This window comes from Plodia interpunctella, chromosome 28 (genome assembly GCF_027563975.2).
Source record: "Plodia interpunctella isolate USDA-ARS_2022_Savannah chromosome 28, ilPloInte3.2, whole genome shotgun sequence".
NCBI classification, from domain to species: Eukaryota; Metazoa; Arthropoda; class Insecta; order Lepidoptera; family Pyralidae; genus Plodia; species Plodia interpunctella.
In genome coordinates this window covers 1,919,905-1,940,937 of record NC_071321.1, presented here as the reverse complement: position 1 = coordinate 1,940,937, position 21,033 = coordinate 1,919,905, and the positions used below count along the sequence as shown (strand labels likewise).

Below are 21,033 nucleotides of genomic sequence, written 5' to 3'. Positions count from 1 at the left end.
TTAATTGCTTTCATACAATTTGCGATGCACATCAGTTTAGGTCTGAAAGTGGATCGTGTTAATAGATGATGGTAAGCCTCCTGGTCCATGAGGAAAACTGTTAAAGAAATAAGCATAACAGTTGTTTTGTTGATATTTGTAGTTATCATGTTGCTGTTCCTAGTAATTTCATAATGCTTCATAACATAAGACATAATTAGTTCTCATGAGTACTGTTTTCCACTGTTAGGCCTTTTGCCTGGGCCATTTTTGCTCAGGACTATACACTGCTGCTTAATGGGGTCAGCCCAGGTCCTTCGGGAGGCGGAGCACCCCTGTTCCTAAGTGGCAGATCTCACTACATTTGAGAGTATTGGACAAATAATATATTTGAGGGTTTGCCAACACTCAAATATATTATTTGAATATTAAATTCTTTTTTTTTCATTTTCGATGATCTTTACCGTCACTCACTATCATTTTGGTGTAATGGTTATGATATATTCTCTGGCATAGATGCTATGTAAGAGAATGCTATATGATAAAAAAAATTAATAATAATATTTATATTTTAATAAAAAAAATTAATTAATATTTCTATACAAAAGTAATAAAACCTAATGTAAATGTACAAAGAGGAAAAAATAAATAAATTAAGAACTCCTTACAAAATATTGTAAGTCTGTTTATGCTTCTTATTCATAGTGTATGTGACGTTCCGAAGCCAGAGGTCCATTTAAAAATAGATGAACTAATAATCTTGGGTAAGTCCAATATTAACACAAATATGCATGCGTTTATTTTAATGTAAATTTTTACAACACAACCAATCTGTTTAATTAATCTTTGACCTGCACTATCATTAATAGCCACAGTTCATACAATTACAGTACATCAACTACGAAGCTCTCTCATGAATATAAGATAACTCTCTCGCAAAGGTATGTTCCCGGTTTCATCCGGGGCTGTGACGCCGCGAAGTCCAGGGTCAACATATAAAACGTGACGTCAACGAAAGGGATGTATGTATAGTAAAAAATATTACGGGGTCGATAACTTTCTCTATCTACCCTACGAAGTATAAGAAGGAAATATAATTAGTAAGGACTTTTCTTTCTTTCGTTTACCTGCGTTTCTTTCTGTTCCTGCCATAGATTGCAACACGTGTAGACGGTTTAATAGTTCACAGGAATCTGTGAACTATTAAAGACTGGCTTAGTAATATAAGTGACGCGTAATATAAGTGCGCTACACCTAAGTGCAACCTACTGTGGTCTATCTATAGTTGGCTAAACCTTGGTGTGGTGTACTGCTCTTCAGGGTTTAATTCGCTTATACTTACTTAAATCATAAAGATAATGATTGTAGTAGCTATATTACGGCTAAGCCCTTGAGCGCAGCACTAGATTTTTAAAATTTTAGATATATTTTTCTAAACAAATTATCATCAGCAATTTTAACGTGGCCACTACTCTTCCTTATAGATTAAAGTTCGGGTCATGTCCCACCACGCAGCACGGCAAGGTTATCTAACGTTAAACCGAATAAGAATATTGACTTCGCCTTCTGTTTACTCTATACTTTCCTAGATTTTCCTGAAATGGTGACGTCCATCCACAATAATAGCCAATTGGGGTTTTTATCAAACAGTCGCGCGCGGCATGATGACTAACAGAGTCGTTCTGTTGGCGATTTTGTTCCTGGTTTTATTGACGAATTCTGAATGTAGACGCGGTTCGTCTCGGTCTTCTGGGGGCCGCTCTCATTCGCACTCTAGTTATGGGCATCCCAGTGGAGGTCACTCTTACGGAGGGGGCCATAGCAGTAGCTACGGAGGTTATGGTGGCAGCAGTTGGAGCAGCTCTGGATACGGCCATACAAGCTCTGGTTCAGGATCGAGTTCTTGGTCATCATTTGGAAGCAAGCCGTCTGGATCGAGCTCAGGGTACAGTTACCCTGGATCTTCAGGGTTATCTGGGTACAACAGCAAACCGAGTGGTTCTTCAGGATATAGCTACCCTGGATCTTCAGGACTGTCCGGGTCTAACAGCAAACCAAGCAGCTCTTCAGGCAACAACCACCCTGGATCTTCAAGACTATCCGGGTCTAACAGCAAACCAAGCAGCTCATCAAGTAACAGCTACCCTGGATCTTCAGGACTGTCTGGGTCTAACAGTAAACCAAGCAGCTCTTTAGGCAACATCTACCCTGGATCTACAGGATTGTCCGGGTCTAATAGCAAACCAAGCCGTTTATCTGGTTACAACCACCCTGGATCTTCAGGACTATCCGGGTCTAACAGCAAACCAAGCAGCTCATCAGGTAACAGCTACCCTGGATCTTCAGGACTGTCTGGGTCTAACAGTAAACCAAGCAGCTCTTCAGGCAACAGCTACCCTGGATCTACAGGATTGTCCGGGTCTTATAGCAAACCAAGCAGTTTATCTGGCTACAACCACCCTGGATCTTCAGGACTGTCTGGATCTAACAGCAAACCAAGCAGTTCTTCAGACAACAGCTATCCTGGATCCTCAAAACTGTCCGGTTCTAACAGCAAACCAAGCAGTTCTTCAGGCAACAGCTACCCTGGATCTTCAAAACTGTCCGGGTCTAATAGCAAACTAAGCAGCTCTTCAGGCAACAGCTACCCTGGATCTTCAGGACTGTCCGGGTTTAACAGCAAACCAAGCAGCTCTTTAGGCAACAGCCACCCTGGTTCTTCAGGACTGTTCGGGTCTAACAGCAAACCAAGCAGCTCTTCAGACAACAGTTACCCTGGATCTTCAGGACTCTCCGGGCTTAACAGCAAACCAAGCAGCTCATCAGGTAACAGCTACCCTGGATCTTCAGGACTCTCCGGGCTTAACAGCAAACCAAGCAGCTCTTCAGGCAATAGCTACCCTAGATCTTCAGGTCTCTCCGGGCTTAACAGCAAACCAAGCAGCTCTTCAGGCAACAGCTACCCTGGATCTACAGGATTGTCCGGATCTAACAGCAAGCCAAGCAGCTCTTCAGGCAACAGCCACCCTGGTTCTTCAGGACTGTTCGGGTCTAACAGCAAACCAAGCAGCTCTTCAGACAACAGTTACCCTAGATCTTCAGGACTCTCCGGGCTTAACAGCAAACCAAGCAGCTCATCAGGTAACAGCTACCCTGGATCTTCAGGACTCTCCGGGCTTAACAGTAAACCAAGCAGCTCTTCAGGCAACAGCTACCCTGGATCTACAGGATTGTCCGGCTCAAATAGTAAGCCAAGTAGTTCAGGTAGCTCTGTAAATGGGTACCCAAGCCCGCCAGGTCTTTCTGGTGGCTCGAAACCAATACCCAGCCAGCCAACTTACCCTCAATTGCCAATTTACAAACCACCTGTATCTATAACCCCGTTGGGAACTGGATCAAAACCTTCAGCTCCGACTTACAATCCTGCGTCACTTCCAAAACCTATACCGACATATAATTCAAAGAGTCCATCTAATCCAAGTTATCCATCAACAAACTCAGGTTTATCAGGAAATAATAAACCAAGCTCTAATCTTTATCCACCATCGACAGGAATGTCTGGATCTAACTCCAAACCTTTAAACACAGCGGTGTCTTCTGGCCATGGATATCCTCAGTCGCCTGGCTTATCTGGAGCTGGTCATAAACCAACTAATATTAACAATAATAATTACGTACCTCCATCTCATTTAGGACAAAATTCACACAGCTATCCCACTTCAAATTCTGGTATTTCTGGATCTTCTGCACCTAAATATCAACCTCCAATTTATCCACAAAATACATACAATTCACACAATGGAAATTACGGATCAACCCATCATCATCACCATTATAATAATAATTCGCCGAGCAGCGGATATTATAATCCATATTACGTTCCAAACTATTATTCTTCTCCACAATATGTTTACATACAGGATTATAGAAATTCTAACAGTAGATATAATGATATTTTGACCGGTTTGGCTTTGTACAATTTGGGCAGAAGCCAAAGCCACCACCATACCCAATACTATTACGATGACTATTATAGGAGAAGGTATGAAACTGTCCCTGGGTATACCAACACCAGACCAGAAGATGCGGCCCAATGCATTCTCAAAATTAAAGAAAATAATCAAGAACAAATTTTAAGGGTACCTTGCGAAATTGTATCCACATTCAGTGATGGTGCTCAAAAGAAAGATGTTTCTTATGTTAACCAAACAACATGTGTTACTAACGTTACTGTTACAAATACGACTAATGTTGCAAATAATGTTATTAACGTAACACAAACTACAATATACCCTAATAATGCAACTACAAATAATATCAATGTAAAACTTGCGAATAGAGACAATGCAACATTATTAACTAAATCTAATAATGTATCTAATTCAACTGATAAAATACATGAGCAAATTTTGTCCGGAATCCCAACTCTACTCAATGAAACTGTTATTTCACCTTTCACAAACAATACAACTGTTAACAGCACAATTGCAATTGATGCTTCAGGACATGTTATTCCTATTAATTTTACACATTTGAATTCAGCACATAGTAACAATTCTGTGATCATGTCAGGAAATAACACTATACCATACAATACAACCACTAACAACGTTATAAATATTACTGTAAATAATAAAGCTCCTAATAATGTATCCGTTAATTCAAATGTGTCAACGATCAGTACCACTACCTGTATTAATAATTATGCAGTGAATGCTGTTGATCCACTCACAGTGAAGGGACCCAAACTAAATCCAACTGACATGGATTGTACTGTAGAAATCAGGACTAAAGATTCAATTTTACATCAGAAAGTTGATTGCAATGAGTTGATGAACTATTCGAAGGTACCTGAACCTAAGAAGAGGGAGAGTATTCTATTGCCATCAAGGGAGAAGTTGAAATCGTGGGTTGAAAAACCGCCATGGTGGATGTCTATTTTTATAGCTGCGTAAAACAGGACTATACTTAGGTATCTACCTAAAAAACTTTTTTCTTACGTTTTCTTACGAGACCTAACATGAAAACAATCATCATAGTAGGTACTTATTGATCAATTATGTTGAAAATAAATCAAATAAGTACCTATTAATCCAAACCAAAAAGAAAAATTAGGTTAAAAAGTTAATTTGTGAAAAGTCTATTGCTGTAAAATCATAAAAAGATTACATTATGCAAGGTAAAAATAGAGTTTAGGTAGGTATTTATAGTGTTTGTGTTGTCTTATTTTTATTTCTTTTTTGTTGATCTATATGTGTAATGTATAATTATGTGTATAAGTATGGTATAAATAAAATACTTTTTTAAATGTTTTTATTGAAAGAAAATGTTATCATTAAGTAAGACAATTTTATTAACGAAAGATTCTTTATTTCACAAGTTTTTATTAAACGGAAACAGCTGGAAATTGTAACCGAAGCTGTTAAAAAATACCATAACTATTAAATAGGTATGCCAGCTCAACACTTTCACCGAACTCTGGACACGTTGCGTAGTTAGTATCAATGACTTTATTTACCGCAACGAAAAACCAGCAATGTATACTGAACAGCCAAACTGTTCAACGACAGATGCTGTTGAAAGTGAGATAAATAGTTAACTTGAACCGATTGAGCAGATTTTTTTTACGTTTAAATATTTTTTTTAGTTTTAGTTGATTTCTTATCCTCAAAGATGTTGTTATTTTATAAAATGTATTCAGCGATCCATGGGATGAGGACCTTTATCCTATATCAGACACTAGCCCTCAAAAGATATTAGCTTTTGATTCTGCTTTTATTTAACCTACTTGTAAGGATTTTTTTGTGAGAAAATATAAATTATTGATATTTATTATAATAATTACACAGATATTGTTTACTTTGAAGAAAATTAGGATATGATAAGTTTGACCTCATGGTGTAGCCAGGATGGGCTCTCGTCGAGAGAATGCCTCAACGGTTTACACGTGGCTTTAGTTCCGATTACAATGCATAGAATGCCGCCTGCGCTCGTACGGCCACATCTTGCGTAGACTTGCAAAATACGTAAGTCTCGCTATGCCGCCGCCGCCGGCGGCGGCGCTACTCCCGCCTTGACCTGGCATTTTTGTTCTTATCTGTATACTGTATATTGCTGTTATACAAAGCATACTGTTTAAATTAAGCAAACATGATATGTTCAACAATAACGCGGCTCGGCTTTTTAGTGTGATCCTCTGGCGAGCTTTGTCCGACAATCACAAAGCTGCGGCTTTGATCGTCCTAAGCCTTAAAAAAATAAATTGACAGTGACAGATGTCAGGATGACAGACCTACGTAGTAGGTACATTATGTACGAAAGTTTTGAGTTTTTAAATAAAATTGTGTTAAGTTTCATTCTGTTTCAGAATACAAATACAAATAATAAATACGTACATTAAAATTGGTATGTAGTGCATTTTGTAATTCAATTGACTAATCTAAAAGTACATATTATAATGTCTATGTTAATTTACCAAAGTTAGATAACAACTTTTGTCATAGGTAAATATAATATGTAATCTTTGTACTTTCACTATCAAATATTCAAAGTCAAGTTTTAATTCGCGTAGGTACATCGTTTTTACTATTTACGTTTATACTATTATTACATTTTTACTTTGAAAATGAATTTTAAACTACTATTTCTGATACTATATACCAGTCATAATGTTAAAAGTATGACTTTAGATCAAGTCATCCTTTTAAGCAGACATAATGTGCGAACGCCACTGTCGAAATACTTAACTGAAATGACTCCAAATGAGTGGCCTAAATGGAAAGAAAAGAGTGGTTACTTAACCGAAAAAGGTTTTGAACTGGAAGGTTTCATGGGCAAATATTTTTCAATGCGGTTCCAAAGAGAAGGCTTGATATCAAGTTGTCCGACCGAAGATGACTTCTTTGCATATGCTAATACTAAACAGAGGACAAGGATGTCTGCTCTAGCATTTGTATCTCAATGTTATCCCGGATGTAATGTTACCATACATCATTCAAACACAACAGTGGACCCAATATTCAATCCAGTAATCCACAATAACTCTGATGTTTTTAGAGATATTGTTATAGAACAAATGACGGACCGTCTAAAATGCTTAAATTTGAATAAATCTTTTGATTACATGGAAAGTGTTTTAGATTTCAAACATTCGTCTATTTGTACTGAAGAGCGGGAATGTGATTTGAAATCAGATAGTAACAAAATTGTTGATATAAAACGAGGATTTAAACCTAACCTGTCAGGTCCGTTGAAAATATCGAATTCAGCGATTGATGCATTTATTATGGGAAATTATGAAGGATTTCAACAAATCGCTTGGGGAAAGTTACGCACAGAAGAACAGTGGATCACTATAATGAAATTAAGCAGAGCATATCACAATGTTATTTTCAACACGACAATTGTTGCTGACGATATTGCTAGACCACTGATAAGATATATTTCAAGCATAGTCCAAAAAGGGCATCCAAAAATTAGTTTATTGATGGGCCACGATGCAAATATATACACAATACACAGAGCGTTGAATTTCAAATCATATAATTTAAGAAATCAACACGAATTAATACCGGTTGGCGGGAAAATTATGTTTGAAAAATGGTTTGATGTGAAAAATGATCGGTATTTGTTAAGAATTAATTATGTATATCAGTCTACTGAGCAGCTTAGGTCTGCTACAGAATTGAGTTTGCACAATCCTCCACACTTCCACTTGATGGAGTTAGAAAATTGTCAAACTGATAAAAATGGTTATTGTTTATGGGAAGACTTCGAGACAATATTGCATAATTTGAGTTTTAATTAGTTTTTTTATATGCATACTAGCGGCCCGTTCGGGTAAAAACGTAACAAATTAAACACCTAAACCTTCCCCAGGATTCTCTCTATCTGTTAATGAAAACCGCATGAAAATAGAGCACCGAACAGACAGACAGAAGCGGCATAGGACTTTGTTATTATCTGTAAGGATTAATTATTTGAAGTAAGGTCCTTTTATTGTTTATATTTATTTAGTTATATATTTAATTTTAAATTAAATACAAGTTGTATATGTAAATAATATGAATATAATAATTAATTGTATATACTTCTCAATGTATTTATTTGTAAATGTAATTTTTATTTATTTATTATATACAGGATACACTATCGCGCCACAATACTATCTGTTTGGGCTGTTTTATTGGTAGACAATGCCATAATAACGTTAAGTGCACCATTTGTACATATTTTTTTGTAATAAAGTCTTATATAAATTTATTCGTTTTTGCTATATACTTAGCCCCGTTAGAGTAAAAATACTATCTAAAAGGATTTGTTATACGTGCTTTTTAACTTATTTAAAAAAAATATAATGATATGAAAACGTTCTTGATTCGAGCGGGAAAAATACTATTCACACGCAATACTACCGATAGTATCAAAGCTCATATTCGAATGCAGTATCTACTACTATTGCTTCAACATCGATAGTATCGATAATATTGATAACCTATCGATAACGACAGTTCCATCAATAGTATTGCTACCTACTGAATGCTATTCTACAGCCAACTATCGATAGTGAAAACATTTAACTTTCGATTGTATCGATACTATATATAGTATCAGTTGTAGTTACAGTAGTCACAGCTCACAGCCGATACTATCATAGTAATTTCAATATTGAGCTTCAGTACTGTTGCAGCATATTATTGCTGTAAGTAGGTACCTATATGATATTTGTACTATCATTAGCTATTGATACTATCGGCAGTATCGATATTATAGATGATTTCCGAGGTCAACTATCGATAGTTAAGCAACACTAACACTGACTGATTACTGCTTACTTATCTATTCATCACATATGCTATTCTAGTTTAAAAAAAAACTGCTCTCTCATTTACGTGAAGAATGGCTTTGCAAAAAATAAGTTTGACGAAAGAAGTTCTTAGACCGACGACACTTGAAGGCCGCGATCTTTTGATGATAATGGTATCAATTATGATTTTTACATTAATATAAATTGGTACTTGTCAATCTATACGTTAGGAAATCCGACCAAACATGATTACTCATTAATTTGTAACTAAATCTCCGAACAGACACAGGGGGCGTAATCGCGACGCCCCTTATTATCCAAATAGAATATTGCAGACTATAGCTGAGTCTTCATGTTGAATCCAACCAAGTAACACATGGACAATGTTTAGAACACTATTAACTTCCATATTAATAACTGTATGGGTTTTAAAAGTCGACTGTGACTACTACAATGACCGACCCAAGATCAGGACTTCAAATGGCGATCTCATTCTTGAGCCGGCGACGGGAAAGAGCATATATTTACGCCCCAACGGACCGCAGTCCAGCGTGTACATTGGCGATACTAACCTGATCAATCTGACTACACTAAGCGGACCTTTTCAACCACCAATTGAAGTGGAAACATTCCCTTACGCTTCAAACGACATTCTGCGCCGGCTGCAAGTACTCGAAAGCAGAAATGTTGTGTCGCAAGACGAACTCCTTCGAAATATATCAGCACTGTCGATGAGAGCCAACAGACTGTCCACGAGACTCAACCGCTTGCAGCGTCAAGTCGACAGCTGGACAGAAGTCCAGTGTCAGCTCCACACTTGCCAAAACGGAGGCACTTGCCTGCACTTACTCGGCGACTACCATTGTCTTTGTCCGTCAAATTGGGAAGGGAGAAACTGCGAAGTCGATGTCAACGAATGCCGCAATTTCGCCGGCACCGATTTGGGATGTCAAAACGGAGCTGATTGCATCAACCAGCATGGATCCTATCAATGTCGGTGCAAAACCGGATGGTTTGGAACACACTGCACCAAACGAAAGCTGGACTGTTCTGCTGGTAATTTCGAGATGTGCGGTCATGGTACGTGCGTGCCGGTGGCTTCAGGAGAAGGTATTAAATGTATTTGTGACCAAGGATGGACTACAAACGGTAGCGTCGCATGTTTAACAGATGTTAACGAATGTGATACAAGTTTGGGCCCGCGATGCTCTACGAATCCGAAGGTAGAATGTATCAACCTACCCGGATCCTTCAGATGCGGACAGTGCCCTCAAGGATATCAAGGCGACGGGTATGTTTGCTACGACATCGACGAATGTGCGACTTCTAACGGCGGTTGCAGCTCTATGGTGTCTTGTCATAATACTATAGGGTCGCGTATATGTGGCGCATGTCCTCCAGGTCACGTGGGCGACGGCGTCACCTGCACCTGGAGGGGTTCTTGTAACATCGACCACGGAGGATGTCATCCATCTGCGCGTTGTATCGAATCTGGTGCCGTCGGAGGAGGTGTTCTATGTGAATGTCCTCAAGGTATGGATGGCGACGGTCTCGGACTTCATGGCTGTTATGTGTCAACGGACAACAGTACAATGAGTTGTGAAAATGATCCATGCGGCCCACACGGGCGATGCCACAAACTTCGACAAGGTTACACGTGCTACTGCTTAAGAGGTTTCAGTGGTGCTCATTGCGATGTCCAAGCTGAAAGTTGTGCTATTAATCCATGTAAAAACGGAGGTGTATGTAGACCTGACGACACGATGGCACTTGGATTTAGATGCGAATGTACTGCACAGTATTCAGGGACTCTATGCCAGGAACGGTCTCACTGCGGAAGTATCCTACACGCTGAAGAAGGGAGTCTTGTGTATCCGTTGACGAATACCACTTATACTCGTAACTCTAAGTGCGCTTGGATTATTCGTACAGTTCCCGAAAAAGTGATCAATGTGACATTCAGTCGATTTAACTTGCAGCGTTCGCCGGATTGTAATTTCGATTTCTTGCAAATTCACGATGGACGGAGCACAGCTGAGCACTTGTTGGGTAGGTTTTGTGGTAATGAAGCACCAAAGGGAGGCAATATTGTATCCAGTCAGCATAATTTGTATCTGTGGTTCCTGTCGAACAGCGCTCGTGGGAGCGATGGGTTTGCGCTTCATTGGACCAGCGTTGCGCCTGTTTGTGGCGGAGAGGTGAACGCGACATTGCACGGCACTATCAGCTCTCCGGGCTCACCTGGTAAGTATCCTCCTAACAGAGATTGCTACTGGCATTTAAAGACTGCCTTAAATAAAAGAATACAATTGCACTTCTTCCAGCTAGATTTAGAGAAACACGATAATTGTAGCTTCGATTATTTGGCAATTTACGACGGATATAGTCAACCAACGTCAGGCCAGCCCCTGGAGAAGTATTGTAGTTCGACTCAACCTGCTCCCTGGCTATCGACTAGCCCAGAAATTCTTATACATTTTCATTCCGACACTCATACTTCCGGTAAAGGTTTTCAAATAACTTACGCTCCTGTAGAAGGCATTCCGGGTTGCGGGGGCTTCTTCAGCGGAGACAAAGGAGAGGTCACGTCACCCTCTTATGACGGATCTTATTTAAGTAATTTGTTGTGTGAATATAAAATACGTACAGGTCCGGGCACTCAAGTTCAATTAGATTTTAAATTGTTCAATGTTGAGCGTTCCAGAAACTGTAAGCGTGATTATTTAAAAGTTTATGACGGCCCTTCTACGGATTCTCCCATTATGGGTACCTTCTGCGGTAACTTAGACAGAAAAATAATTCTTAATTCTACTTCGAATAATGTTTTCATGGTATTTAAAACGGACCGATCAATTGGTAAAGATGGATTTAAAATAAATTATAAAGTATTATGTAATTACTTGGTACGAGGTGACAGTGGTGTTATCCAGTCCCCGGGATATCCTTTCACTTATCCTGATAACAGAATGTGTGAATATGTAATAGAGACCTCACCCAGTAAATCCATTCAATTGACTTTCCAAGACTTTGATATTGAGGGTGATAGGCTCTGCCAATTTGACGCAGTGGAGGTTAGAGATGGTTTCAATACTAATTCTACTCTCCTTGGAAAATATTGCGGCAACAGAATCCCTCCTACATTGACTTCTTCACATAACATAATGTACGTAAGATTTAATTCAGATATGAGCCAATCTGGCGGTGGATTCTATGCTAACTATACAACAGTTGACATTGAATGTGGAGGTATCTATAGAGACCCAGTTGGCACTATAAAACATCCTTTACTTGATGGCGGCTACAAAAACAGACAAAGATGTAACTGGATGATATTAGCACCCGCCGGTAAAGTTATCCAAGTGACATGGAACAGATTCGATATAGAAAATACGCATTCGTGTACGGCTGATTATTTGGAGCTTATTACTACAGATGACGACAATAGAAATAATACGCTAGGGAAATTTTGCGGTGCCACAGCACCTCCAACTTTTTCAATTTCTAGTAATAACCTTATTCTAAAGTTTGTGTCTGACAGTTCGATCAAATTTGGTGGATTTTCATTAACATATACATTTTTAGATGAAAGTGCTTGCGGTAGTTACACGTACATACAAAATCATGGAGTTATATATTCTCCAGGATGGCCGGAGAGATACGGTAGAAATCTCGATTGTTCTTGGACAATCAAAGTCTCAACGGGGCAACAAATTAAACTTAATATTTCGCAATTCGATGTTGAAGATTCAAATTATAGAACTGGCCAATGTGATGACTTTTTACAGTTAAGTAATGGCCCTAAAGCATCCTCTCCCTTGATCGGCAAATACTGTGGTGAATTTACATGGAAATCTTTCAAAACAACAGCAAACTCGGTCTATATATATTTTCATTCAGATTTTTTGATTGGTGGTAAAGGATTCAAAATAGAATGGGACAGCACAGTCACTGGATGCGGAGGCACATTTACCGGTTCAACGGGATCAATATCATCCCCTAACTATCCGGAAAATTATAATGAAAATTCCGAATGTTTCTACAGAATTGTCACAAATCAAGGCTCAAGGATATCGATGACATTTGAAGATCTTGAATTGGAGACTCTATGTGATGATTACGTTGAAATTTATGATGGAAGAGACCCTGAATCTCCTAAATTAGGATGGTTCTGCAGAGCGTCACCAAATCAGGTAATCGAAACGACAAGTAACTTTGCATTTATTAAATTCAAATCAGATTTCTTGTTGACTGGTAAAGGATTTTTGCTCAATTACAAGGCAATATGTAACAATAATGTGACCGGAACTTACGGTGTGATTGAATCCCTGAACCATCCTAGCAGCTATCCTCTACAGAACTGCACCTGGAATATAAACTTACCGAAAGGTAATAAAATCAACATGACATTTACTGATTTTGATATAAGATCAAACCATTGGTGGTATTCCAACTTGCGTCCTGATGTTGTTGAAGGTGGGGGAAGTTTCCTTAGAAATAATAGTTGTGCTATAGATTATCTTTTGATCGATGAGCCAGCTTTAATAGATCATTCCGCTCGACACTGCACCTGGCCAGAGCCCATAAGCTCAAAGAAGAATATAATGCAATTAAAACTGAATACAAAGAAAGCATCAAATATTCCTCAAACTCATTCAGGATTTAGATTAGAGTGGGTCAGTTACGGGTGTCGTGAGCATTTGAAAAAAAGAAATGGTTTTCTCAATAAGACTTTGTCATCAAGTGAGCAGATGGAGTGTGAATGGCTAATCGAAACTCCATTGGGAACTAGCATGTATCTTACATTCACGAAAGTGTATATGTTGGAAACACATAATTGCACTACTGATGCGATAGAAATTTACAACGGGCCGAGTGATAAATTTCCACTTCTCACTAAGTTCTGTCACGATTCTGCCGTTGTACAGTCGACATCGAACTTACTTTTAGTGAAATTGATCAAAAATTCATCATTGAAAGATTCACATTTTGCAGCTACTTTTAGTGCAATTTTTGCCACCTGCGGCGGTATCATGAGAACACAATCTGGTATTATAACGTCTAAAAATTATCCCAAAAATTATGATAATAATTTAGATTGTGTTTGGATGATAACCGTATCCCGCAGTCATCGTGTGGCAATCGAGTTTACTGATTTTGATCTTAATAACGACGGTGATCGTTGCGATGATTTTGTTAAATTATATGAGGGTGATAATATTAGGACAAGTAATTATTCGCATATCATTTGCAAAGCAGCGTCCCAGAAGTATTTTGTTTCTAAAAGCAATACATTACAAGTGCAGTTTGTGACTAATGAAGTTGAGACAGCGAAAGGGTTTAAAGCCAATTTCAGCGTTACGTGCGGCGGCGTCATAACTACAACAGAAAACTCTGAAAACGGTTTCTTATCTAATGATGACTTTAAAAGTTTTTCCAATTCAAGTTGTGTTTGGACTATTCTCGCGCCGACGTTGGAAGAGAAAGTATCTCTAACCATAACGCATTTATCATTGCCTATTAATTATGAGCAAAGGACAAATGAAACTTGCCCCAATTCTTATCTAAGGATTCTCGATGGAAATGACGAGAATGCACCGTTAATTGGAGAATATTGCGGCCGCAAAGTACCGGCGACCATTGTGAGTCGCGGCAGCGCGCTTACAGTCGTACTTGGTACTCACGAGGACAGAATTAGGGGAGTTTTCTCAGCTCATTATTCGACCGTGGACACATCTTGTGGAGGAACATTTACTTCAGAAAGTGGAGTAATTACTTCCCCTAACTACCCCTCTCCATACCCTAATAATGCAGATTGCGAATGGACACTTAAGACGTCACCAGGCAATAAAGTGTCTATTAGTATCTTGATGTTGAATATTGAATATTCTGAAGAATGTAATGAAGATTATCTAGAAATTCGTGAGCACGATGGTGCTGGTCAATTACTCGGTATTTACTGTGGCAATATCCTTCCAATAAATACTACAGCGGCTTCGGAATTATACATCAAGTTCAAAAGTGATAACAAAGACCCTGGTCCTGGATTCATAATACATTACGAATTCGTGCATGGAAATGACATTAGCGGTCTCAACGATGGTGAAATCGCCTCTCCTCTATATCCACGCCCGTACGACGGTTCGGGCGAATTTTGGTGGCGTATCACTAGCGACAATCAAATAATCAATATTGAAATTGACCAGTTAGTAATACACACTCATAGCGAATCTTGCGATGATAATTTAAGTGTCTATGACGGAATCGATGATGAGGCAACACTCTTGATAGAACTTTGTGGAGCGTTACATTCCAAATCAGAGGTAATTCGAACGACTACCAACGCTGCGTACATAAAACTTACACTAAATGAGAAAAATGAAGGGGCTCTCTTCCATCTTCGATGGTCTCAAGGCGACACAGATATTAGTGAGCCAAATGAGAAACCTAATTGTGGTAATAATAGCACAATAACGATAATGCCCGGGAGTTCGGATCATTTCTCGTCACCTAACTATCCTCATCATTACGAAATCAATCAAAACTGCGAATGGATATATAAAGCTACATTTGGTCGACACTTGTCATTACAATTTGTGGTCTTCGATATCGAAGAACGTGATCCGTGTACTTATGGTGATTATGTTTCAATTTACTCATCAAACAATCCTGCTGAATGGAAACCGATCAAGGAAAAAGCATGTTTAAAGTCTGAAGTAGAACATGTATTTAATGCATCTTCTTTCATTAAAATAACATTCACCAGTGACTTTTCATATACAAAAATGGGATTTTTAGCTATGGTGAAATCTCAATGTGGAGCGACATTAAATGACCCATCCGGAGAAATCACTGCTGATGTAAATGATTTTAACAATATGTATCACAGGGAACCTCTCAGATGTGATTGGAGGGTGAAAGTACGGCCTGGTCGTCGCATAATGTTACAGTTTTCATATTTTAACATAACTAATAAAGAAAATGATTGTCAAACTTATGTTGTACTACACAATGGCGAGTCTCTGGATTCACCTAAGCTATCTGACGGGAAATATTGCGGCTATGCACATGAGAATAGAAAAGGAATGATGACATCAGGGAACAATCTGGTAGTAAGTTACATTGCAAGTAAGGCAAGGACATTCCAAAATTTTAAAATTATTTACGAAGAAGTGCACATGAATTGTGGTCTTACAACGACATTAAACGCGGACAAGACTTGGGAAATAATAAATACGCCAAATTACCCGAACGTGCCTGATCCTTACAGTGAATGCAATTGGCATATCACCGGTCCTATAGGAGAGATACTAAGAGTAGATTTTATAGAACGGTTTGATCTCCACAAAGATGATGAATGTACAGGAGAATATGTAGAAATACTCGATGGTTCTTCATACTTTTCACCTAGTAAAGGACGTTTTTGTGGTACCAATCCTGGTACAATAAAAACCACAGGCAATGCCGTTTCGATAAATTATATCACTGAATTGACTGAACCGAACAATGGTTTCAAAGCTAATGTGTCCATCGATGTATGTGGTGGTGTGATAACTAGCTACAAAGGAGAAGTGACCTCACCTGGATATCCTAACACGATACATCTGCCTCCAGGAACTGTATGCGAATGGCATATTAAAGGCCAAGTTGGACATACAATAGCAATAACACCACAATATATGGATTTGCCAGAATCAGAATCAGAGTGCGGTACAAAAGTTACAATTGAAGAATTGGATCGAGACAGTGACGTTAAAGAGTTACTTCGGACATACTGTACTCAGAATTTTGTGGATCAAACACCTGTTGAAAGTTCATCCAATAGTGTCATAGTGAAGCTTTATATAGGCACACCAAGCTCCTATCCTACCGGTGCGAAATCAACAGGGTTTCGTTTGACATTCAAGTCATCACAACCATCTTGCTATGGAAAATTGGATGTATCTGAGGGCTACCTGACTAGTCCGGGTTATCCACGAGATTCAAGTGTTAACTACTGCAGTTGGGTTGTAACCGTACCAGACGAGACGAGAAGAATATCATTGGAAATTCTCGACTCTGGAAAATATAATGTATATTTTAGCGAGGGTGATTTTGAACATAATATTGTGTACAAATACAAATATGACATAGCGAATGATAACACCACTTTTAAGGCCTCTGGTAACAAAGTGACTTTAAGTGTACGCAATCCTAATGAAAATGAACGATTCCGGTTCAAAGCTAGATTTAGTTCTGACGAGCCTGCTGTTTGTGGAGGCTCACTGACTGGAACCTCTGGGCATCTGACGTCGATGTCATCTCGAATAGATCAAGAAGATGCATTTTACTGTAGTTGGAAATATCAGGCCGATTCTAACCAAGCAGCTGATGTTTTTGAGTACAATACTATACATATTACAGGTTCAGTGAACTCATCAGCACCTATCAGTAGAACACGTTGCCTTTATTTCGATCCAAAATTGACTATACAATCGTTAAATCCTACCAGCGACTATTTGCGTAGATATTCAATAAGGGTTTGTAACGCGCAGTTTTCTTACAGAATACCGAATCGATCTGTACAATTTATTGCAAAAAAACTCAGTGGGAAAGAGTTGACCTTTGATTTGCAATGGAAATTGCAGCCTTGTGGGGGTACTATGTATGTTGCAGAAACTCCTGTTAGTATAGTTAATATTCCGAAATCCTATAATGATTCAATAGATTGTGCTTGGCAGATTGATACTACTAGAACAGAGATCATTCCTACGGAAATAAAGCTTGAAGGGACTTTCAAACTAGGTTGTGTTGACGAGTTTGTCAGAATTGGCCGCTTAGATACACTCGGAATATATACTATTGCTGAATATTGTGTAGATAAGCCACAAAATGAGCCCCTCAAAGTTTCTTACAATCGTGCAGTTGTTGAATATCATATGAAGTCACCAAACTCTACGGACATTAAAATTTTTGCCAGAACCATAACTCAAGAATGTGGTGGTAAATATCTATATCCCGGCAAAATATCATCGCCAAATTTCCCTAAAGGTTACTCTAGCAATTTAGAGTGCGAATGGGAAATTGTCTCCAGAGAATTAGGGTATCGCGTGTCCCTGAAATTTGTAAATAGATTTGCAATTGAGAAGGCACCCAATTGCACCAAAGATGCTGTTATAGTTTATGATTGGAAAAATGGCGATTACATTGAAGTAGCTAGACTGTGTGGTCGCGATATCCCTCCTGTAATCAATTCTACGTACGATCGCCTCAAAATAATTCTGCGCACTGATGATGATGTCAATTTAGACGGATTTCAAGCTTCTTGGACAGCGATCTGCGGTGGTACATACAATGCCACAACCAAGGAGCAGTACTTATATAGCCCTGGATATCCCTACTATCGTCCTACCCAAACCTGTTCCTACAAAGTCCTAGTCGCGCCGGAAGAGCGAATTCAAATTAAATTTATCGATTTTGATTTAGAAGGTGAACAGGGTTCGTGCGAAAATGATAATTTGACAATGTCGTCGGCATATTTTTACGATATATATTGTGGTGATGAAATACCCAAAATTAGTATAATGGTGAATGACGTTGACATAGTGTTTAATTCTGATAATACTATTCAGAAGAAAGGTTTTAAGATGGCTTACTCAATTTATTCTTGTGGCGGACAAGTTAAAGAACCTACTGAAATTTCTTCGGGTCCGGTTGATATTTACAATAATGATATGAACTGTACATGGTTCATTGAAGCTCCAAAGAATAAAACGGTTGTATTGAAATTTGTTTATTTTAATTTAGAGCAATCGTTTGAATGCAATGCCGATTATTTAGCTGTATACGAAGGTCAAAATATAGATGTAGAAAAACGAATAGCTCTTCTTTGCAATGTCATAAAACCGGCAACCACGATACAGAGCAAAGGCAATACAATGACAATCGAATTTAAATCCGACGCATATGTTGGCTTCAAGGGTTTTAAAATAAATGTTTCATTCACTTACTCTGAGTCAGCAGGATGTGGTGGAAAAATTAATGTAGATTCTTCTTATACACTGACGTCACCGTATATAAATTCCTTGTTTTCTTACGAAAACTTCCTAGACTGCAACTGGAATATTATAGCTCCATTAGACAAAGTTATAAAAATTTCGTTCTCATCATTCCATATTGCTCCGTGCCAGTACATCAACCAAACTGCCATAGGCTACAGTCAGTGCGATTGTGATTTTGTAGAAATAAAAGACGGAATAGATCAAGACAGTACAGTAATTAACAATTACTGTGGACACACCCTTCCTCCAGAATTAGTTACCACTGGGAACACAATGGGAATAAGGCTTTCGACTGACGGTGAAATCACAAGTTCAGGTTTCACAGCAACTTTGACCGTCCAGGAAGCAGTCTGTGGTTCGTCTTTGATCAATGCAACGAACGCGGTGCAACGTGTGAAGTCACCTGGTTATGATACTGGTTCCATCCCGCGTAGCATTCACTGTTTGTATAACTTCGTTGTTACTAATACGTATCAACTTGTTCATGTTCATTTTAATGATTTCGATATTGAACCCGGAACGACCAATACTGTTTGCGATAAAGATAAAATTATTATATCCAGTAATACCGCCACTAATAGCAAATCTCTTGGGAAGGATTATATACGTTGGGATAATAGTCACGCTGTAGGTTATTCAATATATCAAACTTATCAATATGATAATTCGGCATTTCCCGAACAATATGTAATATGCGGATCGAAGAAGTCTATCGATCTATATATAAGTGGACCATTCACCATTAACGTCATAACAACGTCTGATGAGGTGGCTCAAAAATTCAGGGGTGTGGATTTGGAAGTTTCGGAAGTCGGTTTTTGCGGCAGGAATTTCACAGAACTTTACGGTAGAATAATAAGCAATTACGACCCTAATCTTAACGATAGCATAAAGAATTGCTACACACTCATAAGTGTTCCTGAAAACTACACGATATCTTTATATTTCTATTCGGCTGATGCGTCGTTTATTTCCAAAATGCATTTCGATGTTTATGATGGTAAAACATTGTCGTCCAGAAAAATGTTGACATTATCTGATGGTCAATCTAATACTAATCCATTATTTTCAACGGGTAACAACGTTTTGATACACAATCGCTTCGAGATCACTGGTAATTATATGACATACCATGCAAATTATATAGCGACTGACAAAGGGAGAGGATGTGGTGGGTACTTTTTTGGCAGTGAAGGTTCTGTCACGAGCCCTTTGTACCCAAGTGTGTATCGTGAGACGAAGACTTGTGAGTGGGTGTTGGAATCGCCACAAGGTACGAGGTTAAGACTGAATTTCGAGGCGTTTGATCTAGGATCAGACTGTGATCACAACTACGTCCAGATGGTAGACAGGACTGGCAGAGTCCTTTCCAATTATTGCTTGGAAATCCCCGCAGATTTCACGAGCGAGAGCAACTATGTTAAGATAGTATCGGTCACAAATAGAAACAACAGAGGGACAGGTTGGGTTGCGAAGTTTTTGACTATATTATAATATGATTAGGCACTTCATGTGAACTGAAACTGATACTCGATACTCGATACAGATACTCGGTAAGATTCTTCATCACCATTTTTATAAAGTTATCGATTTGTTAATACCTATCTGTATCTATCTATTTCTGATTAATTATGTCATGCTATGTGTAATAATACATTTTGTACTTAAGTAACTAATTTGTGCAATAAAGTATTGTTGTATTGTATATGCACAATGTTAAAGACTTCAATGTAGGTTAGGATTATTTAATACGTACAGTCTGCCACAGAGAAATCTGACCCCCTAAGAGATGGTGTTCAAATCGCGGTTGTCAGATTTCTCTGTGGCTGACTGTACATATAAGTTATTTTGATTATGTACATAATGTGTTACATTATTTTCATTTTTATAATAAAGACCATGAATGCTGCATTATAATTCTATAGATTTTCTAATATTCTGTCACTGAAATCTGATAACATTTTAATTTTGTACTTATGTCGATAATTTCCAATAAAGTTCTTGTGAAATAAAATTGACTTTTATTGATATACATTCCATATATTAATATGAAATATATAAAATACTGATAACTTACAAATTACGGTGTTCCGAAAGGCAGTGTTCTAGGTCCTTTTTATATTAAAAATACTGGGTATTCTTCCGGGATTTTCGGTCGAATTTTAAGGTCCAATAAAATTACCTAATCCTATAAAGATTCAAATTAAAATT

At 38.3% G+C, this 21,033-nt stretch overlaps 3 protein-coding genes across 3 annotated transcripts; all 3 read left to right on the top strand.

The window, feature by feature from the left end:
- Positions 1 to 1,608: 1,608 nt before the first annotated feature.
- LOC128681859 (uncharacterized transmembrane protein DDB_G0289901-like) lies at positions 1,609 to 5,306 on the top strand. The gene has a single exon (XM_053766125.2). The coding sequence runs from the start codon at positions 1,641 to 1,643 to the stop codon at positions 4,932 to 4,934; it is 3,294 nt and encodes a 1,097-aa protein (XP_053622100.1). The 5' UTR covers positions 1,609 to 1,640; the 3' UTR covers positions 4,935 to 5,306.
- Positions 5,307 to 6,458: 1,152 nt separating this feature from the next.
- LOC128681861 (glucose-1-phosphatase-like) lies at positions 6,459 to 7,920 on the top strand. Its single transcript, XM_053766127.2, has one exon. It carries the CDS (start codon positions 6,605 to 6,607, stop codon positions 7,784 to 7,786), a length of 1,182 nt encoding a protein of 393 aa, XP_053622102.1. The 5' UTR covers positions 6,459 to 6,604; the 3' UTR covers positions 7,787 to 7,920.
- A 1,148-nt stretch (positions 7,921 to 9,068) lies between these two features.
- Cubn (Cubilin) lies at positions 9,069 to 20,836 on the top strand. Its single transcript, XM_053766124.2, has one exon. It carries the CDS (start codon positions 9,169 to 9,171, stop codon positions 20,314 to 20,316), a length of 11,148 nt encoding a protein of 3,715 aa, XP_053622099.1. The 5' UTR covers positions 9,069 to 9,168; the 3' UTR covers positions 20,317 to 20,836.
- The last annotated feature ends 197 nt before the right edge of the window (positions 20,837 to 21,033 follow it).